Source organism: Acanthaster planci, linkage group LG07 (assembly GCF_054643075.1).
Source record: "Acanthaster planci isolate LZ-2023a linkage group LG07, COTS_SCS, whole genome shotgun sequence".
Lineage (NCBI taxonomy): Eukaryota > Metazoa > Echinodermata > Asteroidea > Valvatida > Acanthasteridae > Acanthaster > Acanthaster planci.
The window spans coordinates 15,815,383-15,827,548 of NC_141783.1; the positions used below are offsets into that span (position 1 = coordinate 15,815,383).

Below are 12,166 nucleotides of genomic sequence, written 5' to 3' on the forward strand. Positions count from 1 at the left end.
GATAGGACCGGTACTGGAGTATGTCAGCCGCAACCGACGACCCAAGAAGCATGAGAGAAGCAGAAATCCAGAGACGAAAGCTCTTCTCCATGAGTGGGAGAAATTACATCTCAAACAGGGAAGACTCTACCGGCAGCGAGGGTCCCAGCGACAACTTGTTCTCCCCCAGAAACACAGACGGCGGGTGTACCGGGAACTACATAACGAAATGGGCCACCTGGGAGCAGACAGAGTGCTCAGCCTTGCCCGAGATCGGTTCTACTGGCCCCATATGCAGAAAGACATCGAACACTACGTCACTCAAGAGTGCCCCTGCCTGAAACAGCGACGACCCAACAAGCCAACGCGTGCCCCTATGCAGAGCATCACTACCACAGAGCCATTTGAGTTAGTGTCCATCGACTTCTTGCACTTGGAGCGCAGTAGAGGTGGATACGAGTATATTTTGGTCGTAGTGGATCATTTCACCCGATTTTCCCAGGCCTATGCCACAACCAACAAGTCTGGCAGAACAGCTGCGGAGAAGATTTTCAACGACTTCGCCCTGAAGTTCGGGTTCCCTCGAAGGTTGCACCATGACCAGGGCCGGGAGTTCGAGAACCAGCTGTTCCACCGACTTCAGCAGCTGTGTGGTATTGAACAATCACGTACAACTCCCTATCATCCGCAGGGAAATGGACAGGTTGAGAGATTCAACAGAACCCTACTGTCCATGTTGCGAACTCTACCTGAAGAACAGAAATCAAACTGGAAGGCATCACTTGATAAAGTCGTACATGCATACAATTGCACCCGCAACGAGGCTACGGGGTATTCACCCTTCTATCTTCTGTATGGTAGACCACCCCGCCTTCCGATAGATATCTCCTTCAACCTTCCAGCAAGTACAGAAGGCTCAGCTACCAACCATGCTGACTATGTTGCAAAATGGAAGGCCCAGATGAAGCAAGCATACGCCCTAGCCTCCAGACATAGCTCCAAGACAGCGCTCCGCAACCGGAAACTGTACAACAAAAAGCTACATGGCGTCAGCCTACAGCCTGGAGACCGAGTGCTGGTAAGAAACCTGAATGAGACCGGTGGTCCAGGAAAGCTGAGAGCCTACTGGGAGGAGAAAATACACATTGTCATCAGGCAGATGCAGGACGACATGCCTGTGTATGAGGTCAAACCTGAGAATGGACTGGGGCGGACACGGGTTCTTCATCGAAACCTTCTCCTCTCCTGTGACCACCTCCCTGCATCAGAAACACACGGGGAACAACCTACAGCTCAACCAAAGAAGCAACGACGCTCAAAACGACTAACTCACCAATCGCCCAGCCCAACTCAAGACGGCAGCAGTTCCGATGAAGAGGTCTATCTTCAGATGCCACATCAACTGCAGGAGCAGTTCACCCCAGAAGAGGACATCATTCCTGATCGGCACCAGACATTGGGGCATGAAAACCCTACAACATCCATCCAACCTTCATCAGCAGAGCCCCAACAAGAGCTGGAGATGCAGGCCCTTCCAGACCTGGAACTCAACGTGGAGCCGGAACAACAGCCGGGTGTGGCAGCTCTCCCAGAACCCCCTGTAGATGAAGCCCCACCTGAAGGAAGCGATGTATCCACAGCAGAGACTGAAGCCAGGTACCCAAGCCGGAACAGACAGCCACCGGATGCACTCACCTATGATCAACTTGGTGTCCCTCGTCAACACGTTTCTGCAGTACTGCCAGTGCTCGCGTCGGAACCCCCTGCGAAAACCCCAGAACAGGTTTTCGGTGAATATGCCCTGCCCCCACATGTCCCCGCCCCCATTCCGCCTGAGGTTCCCAACCAGCAGATGGGTTCTGCTCAAGCCCCTTACCCCTACAGAATGCCCTATGGGAATGGTTCATTTCCACAGCCATATCCTTCCATGTATGCAGCGCCACCCATGGGATACTACCCTGCACTACCGCAGTATCCTCTCCAGCAGTATGTACAGGGATCGCATCCAGTGACATCTCTACCGTACTTCAACCCACCTGGAGTGTGCTGAACTGAACAATAGTAGAACAGTAGTAATTGTGACCTAATTGAATGATGCTTGGCTCCTAAGGACAAAATTGCAAAGTCTTGCAGGGAAGTGCGACTTTCTTTTTTTAACTTGATCTTCTTGATCAGATTTTTGGAATTTAAATTGGCTGATCACCTTGAATGATTCCAGTTATCGCACTATGCCCGTAAACTTATGGAGAGATGTTTTTGGCTCATAGTTGGAGAGATTCTCCATAGTTCGCACTTCCGACTCCACATAAGTCCTATAAGGTGATGAGCACTCATTTGTTTTTTTTTTTTGTACATACGTTTCTGTTACGGATTGTTTTGTAATGTTGAGGACAACATTTAATTTTTCGGGGGAGTATGTAGGGCCCCTCCGAAAGCTGAGAGAAAGTTTTAGGAAATTCCCCCCCCCCAAAAAAAATAGTCTTTCCCGGTATGTTTGCCTCATGCACTTTCCCTGTGCTCTTGTGGCTAGCACATGCTCACTTTTAGCCTGTACAGTTGGTCAGCTGGGCAGTGACCCAGTTGCCATGGTCACTTCCTTCTGATTGGCTAAGGCACCCAGCAGGAAATGGAACTTCACCCTCTTTGTTCACCTTGGCGGTCTCAAGCATTCCTTGATGAGCAGCCAGTGATTAAAGACGTTGTCCAGTTTTGCAACAATTACTGATGTTTGCATAACTTTGCTCATTTTCAGGTATGTTCATTTCCTTTCACTATACATGTATCTCATATTTTAGACTTAGTTGTATTTACGTAATTGTAGGATTGATACTGTTTTGTCTTTCTTGAACCCAGTGATTTCAGTTAAAATTTGGCTTAAAAGAAAGCAAAGCAACTAGAGAAATGTTTAACTTTGATTTGTGTTTTCTGAAACTTCCCAAATGATAGTTTCACGGGAAACAGGAAAAACAAGGATTTGGGTTCCAGTTTTGGAAAGTTTGAGGAAGTTTATTTAAGTTTCCAGTAGGAGATGCCAGATTTTGATTGAGTTTATATAACCTTAGAAAAGTGACAGGTTTTGGAGTGCCACTTGCCAGATTATTACGTTGATAAGAGCGATTTCTCATACGTAGAGGTATTTCTTTACGTGCATAGAGGATGTGGACGAATGTGTAATTTAGTACTTTTCCACTTGTTCATAACTTTTGAAAGTGTTGAATTGAGTGTCCGCTCTCGTCACTTTCTGGAGAAACTCAGTAGAGTTGGACCATGCATTTTATATTGCAAGTATATGTACAGTGTCTGTGGCTATCGTACATTGGACAGGAAATGGTCCAAGCAGAGATGAGTCACGCATTCCTGGAACCAAGCCCTAGCTCATTAGTATTCGGGCGAGGGTAGGGGAGACAGGATGTGCCCATGTGGTTCACTGGGTAGTGACCACAGGCACTGATTGAGATAAGAGGTCGTTTATCTTCGACCATGTGCTTATATGGCAGCAGCTGCAAGTGCCAAACCATGTGAAAACTAGTAGGGCCAAGAACACACATTTTTCTTGTGCATATTTAATAGGATTGACTTCACTCTTATTTTGGTTCACTTACTTGCGCAACTCAGCCCGGTGAAAAGACACAGTATAGTTTAAGGATCTAAATGAGTATTTGACAATTGTGCTCTTGCCATACTTCTATGCATGTATGAAAATTTTGTGTATTATGTTTCTTTCGTCCAATAGTTATAGTTTCATTTCTTTGGGATTGAATGTACTATTTAGACCTTCTGAATGGTTATAAGTTTGAGCGATAACTTGTTAGTGCGAAAGAAGGTGTTGATTACATGATGAAAGATTCCTTGATGAGCAGCCAGTGATTAAAGACGTTGTCCAGTTTTGCAACAATTACTGATGTTTGCATAACTTTGCTCATTTTCAGATTTCCTTTCCACCAACCCCTCGGGGCTGGCTTACATATATTTTTCTCTGTGACTTCTTTCAGGGAAATACCCCAAGGAAAAAAACTGATCAGAAGGAGAATTCTGGCTAAAGTGAAAAGGCTCACCGAGCAGATTAGAATCGCCTTTTTGTGGGCACCATTTTTTGCAGATATGCAAACCATTTTCAAGCTGGCCAGCTGTTTTGTCGTTGGTTGACTCAGACAAAAACAGTTTTAGAATGGTTCAACAGTTTTAGCTTGTGAAAGCCAAATTCAATTTAGGAGAGAATATGCATTCAGACCTACATGTAACCTATGTGAGCCAATGACAGGTTCACTGCAGATACATGAGCAGTACATAGGAAACAGCAAATTGTTAAAAAAAAAATTCAGGCAAAAGATTATTTTTAAAGCAGTCCTTGCAAATGCATCAATGTGTAACATTAATCCTATTTGATGTTCTTATTTTGCCATCTTCAAGGGCATTTTGCTGCATTTTGAGTTTTCGCACCAATGAAAATCTGCGCATTCTTGAGCAAAATTGTGATGTCATTTCAAGGAAAAATCTCAATATTTCAGTGATTTAAACATCAAGCTTTCCCAGATTTTTTTGTTTTGCTTTTTATACCTCCCTTTTTTCTAATTCATGGTTTCTGTTCGTGAAAGTAGGTAAGTACCATTTTCTCAACAACACTCTTAATGAAAGCTTGAGGTTCTAAAGTTAAATATAAAAACCGCATTGACGACGAGTGTCTTCCTAAAAATGACATCACAGCAACAGCGCCCTCATTTGTGAGCAAAGGCAGAAAAAAATATAAAAATGTTATCTTTAAAAAAAGTGCACCAAATCTGGTGCCAAGTAAAATTCAAGGCACAGGTCCTTTAAGAGGGGCAAATCTATAAATATTTGAATGGCTACCGCTGTATAGGGTTCATGACAAAGAAAAATCTCCACCTTCTATATATAAGCTGTGCACAAAATGGGTCACAAACAGGTGAACCAAACAGTTACCCTAGGGTCTGCAATGGCAGCAAGGGGGCAGTGGTGTAATAATAACACTGTAGCATGATATAATGTGTCTGGAAGCAGAGGTCATGACATGACACCCACCATGATACATGCCGTAAACTCACGTTGTTCCAGGTGTGACATCTGTTTATCAAATATGCATTTTATTGTAGTTGATCGTAAAATCATCCACATGAACAGCGCACGTGTTGGGTTAAAACTGCTTCTCTTATATTTACAACTCTTGTGCCACAGCTACAGAGGCACCATATACAAAGTCAGACTTTGAAATAATCCTCCTTGAACCATTGCACTGCAATACAGACTCTTGTCACACCGTATGCCGTATCACAGTACTTCCTCATATTGCCATCACTGGTATCGTAGTATATCATTGCACCCACTGGAGAGGCTTATTAACCAAGATATACCTGACTCAGCCCCGGTAGGGATATCTGTTGCTATGTCGGCAACTGTGTCATCATAACGGACGGGCGCTAGGTCCGGGTTATGCGAAAATGAGGAGGTCCTGATGTACGGTTCCCTACTTCGTTCAAATTCAGGATGCTCAAACTCCAAATGGCCGAGACTAGACAAATGAAAGAAAAAATAAAATCAGGGTGATCATGTTATATGTGATCAAATTAACACTGAATTTTTGTTCAAACTAAAATCTTTAATTTTCAACCGATTGGGTTTTATACTCTTGAAAATATCACTACAATCCTATCCACTGTTGTTTCGTGATGAAATAAACTTCTGTTCAAACTGTACTGAACACGTAATGGTAGATCCCGTGTAAGGTGCAAAATAAAAAAAATTTCCAAATGCAGAGTATCCGTTTTGTGCGATAGTGTAACCAAACAAACAAAGAACCCAACAAACAAACAAAACCTGAATATCCACAAACTTCTGCAAAAAAATAAATCGGACTGTATGAGAATGAACCCCCCCCCCAAAAAAAACTCACTGCTTGCGTTTGTAGTTGAAACAGCACAGTCCGGCCACAATGACGATAATAACAAATACTACAGCACCGGCTACAATTAAACCTATCGCCAAACCTGATAAGCCACCTGCAAATTGGGAAACAAGAAAGGGGCAAAGAATTTGTGACTTCCAATCACGTTGAAAAACAAAAAATCCCTGCAAAAATCAATTTTCTTACTTGAAACAAAAAAATAATTAAATCTCCTTTCTTTTCCAATTAATGACTTCTGCTGTTTGGATGTTAATCCATCGACTCAATTTACATCCTAGTTATCCTAAATGTTGCACCAGACTCGGTTCTACACTCACGTTATTTTGAACTGCACATGACAACCACAATTACTTCAAGGGAGTAAAGGGTCTGATATTGCAGAATTCTGTGCAAGGAATCTACCCCTGATTTACTGTACAGAGTTGAATTTGGGATCATTCATTAAGCTCCCTAAATGCCCAGGACGTAACCGTGAAAGCAAGAAAAATCTTCAATAAGGCCTGGCTCTTTCCATGCTATAGTCATATTTTTACCTCCTTGTGGCTTGTAAAACTATGGCTGGCCATCAGTCCAAACGCAAAAGCGAATTTCAGCAAGCCTTAAAAATCTTTTTAAAAATTAATAAATACACTAAAATCTTCACACCAAATACAATAAACACTACTACTTAAAGTAATAGGGCGAATGCACAGGTTGAGGTTAAATCTGTCACTACAAAGCAAGATTGATATTTCTGCAAACTTAGGCTCTCCTTACCAATACAGGTAGGAGGCAATGTGACAGCACTCTACAGTGCAGGTGCAAGCTATCAAGTTACTATAATAGGTGCAGACTGTATCCTAGATATATACTCCCTTGTTACAAGGGGGTAGGCCAGTCTTACCATTATTTCCCTGTGCCTCAACCCTCTCCAGACCAGACAGAAGTATTGCAACAATCCAAGCCACCACCCACTCCATTCCACCAAGGGTTGTAGGTCAAATTCTTAAATAGGTCATTCTCTCCTGCAGTTGATATCAAAACCTGAGCAAACACAAAGTGAACAGATTGACCCAACAACAAAACAAAATACATACAAAGTGACTTCAATTGAAGCAGGTATCAGCTCTCAAAGAAAAAATTCACAAAGTTTTAACTACACAGAAATGCATATATTCGGGGAATGCGTGAAGGTACATAAATTATAAGTTTGAATACGTTTTGTTGAGTTTTCAGCACTGTCATCATTTGTTGATGCAAAATTTATATTTACATATTTGAGATTGTTTGAGTTACAGCAAGATCCTCTCACACTGATAATCTTCAAATTCTCTAGTTTGTTGCTTTGTTTTGTGTTTCTTTTATATTCATAAATTTAACGAATTTCAAGTTGTTGATAAATTGTCAAAATCTGCAACTTTATCCAAATGTATCAGCAATTTTTTGTAGGGTTGGGGACGGGAGGGTTCAAGATAATGGGTGTGGCTTTTTCACTAGAGTTAGTGAGGATCTGATAACAATTGAATGTACACCTGTCGCATGAACATTTACATGGCATTTACTTATGCATTGGAGCACACTCCCACTGATGGGACAGGTGTCATGCATCCAACGCACATGTACGTTTGTGTACTGGAATCAACAACAGAGTCGGCTCAAGGCCAGACGAAATCAAACACAAACCAGTCACAACAGACAGCCACAATCAACAAAAGGGGCAATGTGGCAAAATAGTGCATCTGCATTGGAGCAGGAGAAGTGTCAAGGTCAGGGAACTGTGTAATATTTTCAGTGGTGGTCCAACTACTTTGTAACCCTTTTTCAGGTGTCCGTGCGGTTTGGAGGGGCCCAGTCGGTGAAAGTCACACACACACACACACGTCATCTCTGACACTATTTAGTTTGGGCAGCACTGTGGCACAATGCATTTCAGATTCCCTGCTCAGTGGTTGTTTTTTAGACACTGCAGGTTTAAACCTCATGCAATGTTCATTGACAAGCCGATGATCCAGTGGCCAGCACAGGGCACATTGCCGTAGGCATGTGTGTGCACCAGCACATGTATTGTACATAGCACAAAGAATGAAAAGTGTGGCTTGATGAGCCTTGCACGCCACGGTAGAATACAGGGAGGTATGCTTGCGGGTACACCATGGAAACAGTCTCCGTTCAAACAGTGAACTCGTTCCTCTCCAGGAAGACAAACACAGCACACTGTTTGAAACTTGGACACCTTTTCTCACCACCAGTTCTTCTCAGAGCCAACAGTCCTTCCTAAAAAGAGACTGCTCCCATGATGTACCCCTAAACATAACTCTCTGTATAAACTATAATAAGTTTCTGATGTTAATGACAGACTAGCTCAACCAAGTAATTTGCAAGCCACATTCTTGCCACATGAAGTAGGATTTCATCAATTTGGCTCTAAACTCAAACGGGCACACCAATGGTGAAAAGGGGTTTCCCCTAAGTCTAAACCTTGCCCTACCAAGAGCAAAAGGCCAAGCTTTCAGACATGCATGTATCTTCAACCATATGATTCTTAAATCCATTTACTGTAAAACACATCAGACAGTTGGACTTGTCAGCAACTGTCATTTGAATTGAAAGGATCTGTTCATACTAGAATAACAATTAGAATCCTCTCTTAGTGGAACATGAGGAACCTATTGTGAACCCCAATGATCCTCAATCCTCCAATTTCAATATGAATTTTTACTCACACCCTGGGGGTTAAGGATATAAAGCAGTTTCTTTGACAGAGACTGGAGCCTGCAACAAAAAGAAGTGAAGATTTGGATAACTCTCACGTTACAATCAGACGTTACAACGTATACATCCCAATGTTCCTAGGATATACAGGTAGCCCAGTGCAGGTGTCAGTAGGATGCCAGGGGAGAAAGTTGGGGTATCAAAAAATATACACATGTACAGCAGGACTTTTACTGTGTTGTTACAACTGTGAAAAAATATTACCGTACAGCATCATAACGTGAAACTCTCCAAAATGGTGATCTTGCCAGATCCTTGATATAAAATGCTCCCCCTGTACATATCCTGCATTCCATATTCACTGTTGCTGATTAAACCGGACACTGCAGAAGACCCTATAACCCCCAAATATCCTAACAGTTGGCTGTAATCTTTGTGTAAGTCTCAGAACTGAAAAAGGGTGAGTCATACAGGCACCTCTGCTTCAGGAACAATTTTCAAAAAGGGCAAAGATCAGTTCTCACATAAGTGCAAAGTGCATCTCCTATATATGTATATACAGTGTATTGCTCCAACTATAGCATTGGAATAGAACAAACTGTATTTGGATGATACCAACATTGTTTTGTTGCAACTTGCAGTTGGGCTGGCCCAGCAGCACTATTGTTGAGACGGCCCCAACTACATGTATTTATTGGAATAGATGCTATAGCCGGGCATAACAGTAATTAGATTATGAAAAGGGAAAGTAAATGAGACGGATGGAGGAATGGAATAAGAAAGTCCTTTCCTAGTAGCTATGAACGGAACAAAAGGCACACCTTGGAATTTTGTTGATATTTTACTCCTGTGGTAAATATAAAAAAATGAAACCTAGCGGCCTCAAAAAGTCTAAATGGTAATTTCTTTACTTTAAGCAAAATCTAACAAAGGTCCAATGCAACATGGCTTGGCCCTGATCCAGGAAATCTGATTAACATCATTTGGTCCAACACATTCCCCTAAAAAGAGTTAAAAGTCAAATCTATCTGGCCCCAATCCATATGCACTTACTCCAAACCCTCCTGTACATGTAGCCACGTGGTATGCTTTGGGGTCTACTGTTACTTCAAAGTTCCCTCAAAAAGTTTTCCATTAGTACATGTATGCCATTGCCAAGGCCTAATTAATGAAGCCCTAGCTAATCTGGAAGGGTGTAGGCACTACCAGAGTACTACCATAGTGACAGCTATTTATTGCACCACACCTGATCTTCCTTACCAGGTCCATTCTTATCAATCATTGACTGAAAGTAAGGAGGAGGCCCACATATGTTTGTGATCAGTATTGCCCATGTCTGTGCCAAAGATCACCTCATCCACAGAGGGAATTAGCCTGTGAATAGTGCTACCCTGTCGCCTGATGAACTCAGTTGAGGGGGCCTGTTACAGCAGATAATGTAATAAGTTATCAACCATAGATTAGCTATCGTTTTGCAACACTTGGGGTGGATTTAATTTCCTAGCCTACCTATTTTAGTGTTTTTTAGATGACTGGCTTTTTACAATTTCCCAGAAAACAAAACTTCCCAGTTCAAGACCACATAACACGTCAACTTCAAACTTGACTTGATACAGGGGGATTACATGACTTCAGTCCTTATCCTAAGATTAACTACTCTGACATCATGACGAAATCCTTAGGATTTTGTATTTTTGTTTTTTTCATTTTCACTCCCTTTTTTCTTTCAGATTGAAAGCACGTACATTTATAAGCAGGCAGGGGTGCAGTTTAGGTCAAAACAGCAGTAATATTATTATGATGTGTCCCATGTATGTATTACGTGACATAATTGTAAATTACGCTTATGCAGTTCTATATTTTGTGACACAACCTTGGGTGATTTAGCGGCGACACCAAGAAACATTTTTTAAATTTTCGTCTTTGGGAGTAATAGCAGAATACCCTGCCACTTGGAAATAGGATACACCTCTGAAATCATTGGTTTAGTGGTTATGTGGACACGAAGTAGAAAACCCCATAAAAACAGTGTGACGTTTTGACCTTGTGGTGGGCTATGGTACGAGGTGGATCATGCTGTGGGATAGTGGGGTACTCTGCAATTAAGCTCATCTTGGAATTTCTAACAAATTTCAAATCAACGGCTCATTCCCTTCACAGCAACATCTCTCTTGCTTAAACTTAAGCTAAAAAGGATCTCCAACCAAGAGGACTAATGGTTTCTGATGTCCCACGCCCCTCAACAGCTCACTTATCCTGTCTGTACCAGTATATTACGGTATGATATCATTCCCCAAACCAAAGTTTGGAGCAAGAGTAAAACTGTTACATTTTTGCTGTTAACTTGTTAATTAGTTGAACACTTACAGACAATACCTCATGTAGAAGTAGCATTTTACTATATTGGAAACTCCTGCTAAGAATCCTTTCAAAAGAAACTAAAACACCACCTTCAACAGAATAAACTAAAAATGCATTCACAGTTGCATACTCCATAGGTAGGATGAGCCTACTTCCAGTCTTCCAGTAAGATGTGAAAATTTAACCAAAAAGTGAAGTCGCAAAACACTCCAAAAATACATTTAGGCCTAGGTCCACCTGTTTACAAGCCTGTCACGACTGTCGGTGTTTATTGGTTGATTTGCGGTTATTAAGCCTGTTTTATTATCAGGTGGCATCACATTATCGGACGTCATCATCACATTCACAATGTCAGCCACGGAATATGGCCCTTGCAGTTGCACTCCTACCGTGAAGACTTCCAACCACGGTCTAACCGGGTCAGCCGGTCCAATATTCCTCCATGGCCGGTCCTAGGACAGGACCCGACGAATACTCCGTCGTATACGACGGAGGAGTATTCGTCGGGTCCTGTTTACGGGTTTAATCCTAACATGGAGGCAGAAATACCCCCGGTTGAAGTTTTGTTCAACTCTGAGTCTGAGCTTACTTTATCGAGTTCATGACCACTCCATGGTCGAAGTCACACTAACGTCAGTTGCTGCATAAAAACTTACCAGTTTCTTCGTTTAAAAAACCTCATGTACTGGATCTCGATCAATTACCAATACCCATAAACTGTTCAAACACGTCCCAGCAGCAAGAAGATAAGGATCAGTAACTACTAAACTGTCTCCGATTAGAGCGTTAACAGCACTGACCACGGCAAGCTAGCTAGCTGGCCGTCTGGAGCTAGTGGTCGTCCTAATGACTAATGATTGCATAGCGCTAGCGCTAGCGCGGCGCTATATCTACAATCTTTGCTTATGACCTCAGACGAGGTCAAAAATTTAAATATTTCACAATTACATCTGTGGGGGACTCCTCGTTACACGCATGTTTTCGGGAAACTAGCCCAATCAAATTACAGGAAAATTGACACGCCTGGCCATGGCCGGCCACCCCATAACCAATGAAGATTCAGTCTTTTTACGCCATTTCCGTTGTATGTAGATCTAGGCCGTTTTCCAATTCATAACTTTGTCTCCGTCTGAGGCTTCGTTCCAAAAACCAATCCCCGATTGCGGGCCTGAAGCGTTTGAATTACATTAGATTACTGTAAATTTTGGCTTTCTG

General features: G+C 42.3%; 1 protein-coding gene across 3 annotated transcripts in view; it reads right to left on the reverse strand.

Annotated features, from left to right (window-relative positions):
• Positions 1-11,818, reverse strand: part of LOC110980231 (uncharacterized) — a 24,520-nt gene extending 12,702 nt beyond the window's left edge. The window contains exons 1-4 of one of the 3 annotated variants that reach the window (XM_022236709.2): positions 11,608-11,818; positions 6,783-6,903; positions 5,888-5,993; positions 5,349-5,506 (exon numbers count right to left, since the gene is read on the reverse strand). In XM_022236709.2, the coding sequence (XP_022092401.2) occupies positions 5,349-5,506; positions 5,888-5,993; positions 6,783-6,858 (340 nt within the window). In that variant the 5' untranslated portion in view covers positions 6,859-6,903; positions 11,608-11,818. Of the gene's footprint in view, positions 1-5,348; positions 5,507-5,887; positions 5,994-6,782; positions 6,923-8,859; positions 11,021-11,607 lie in introns of those variants that run through there. The other 2 variants (XM_022236706.2, XM_022236707.2) reach the window with 2 other exon arrangements.
• Positions 11,819-12,166: the final 348 nt, after the last annotated feature.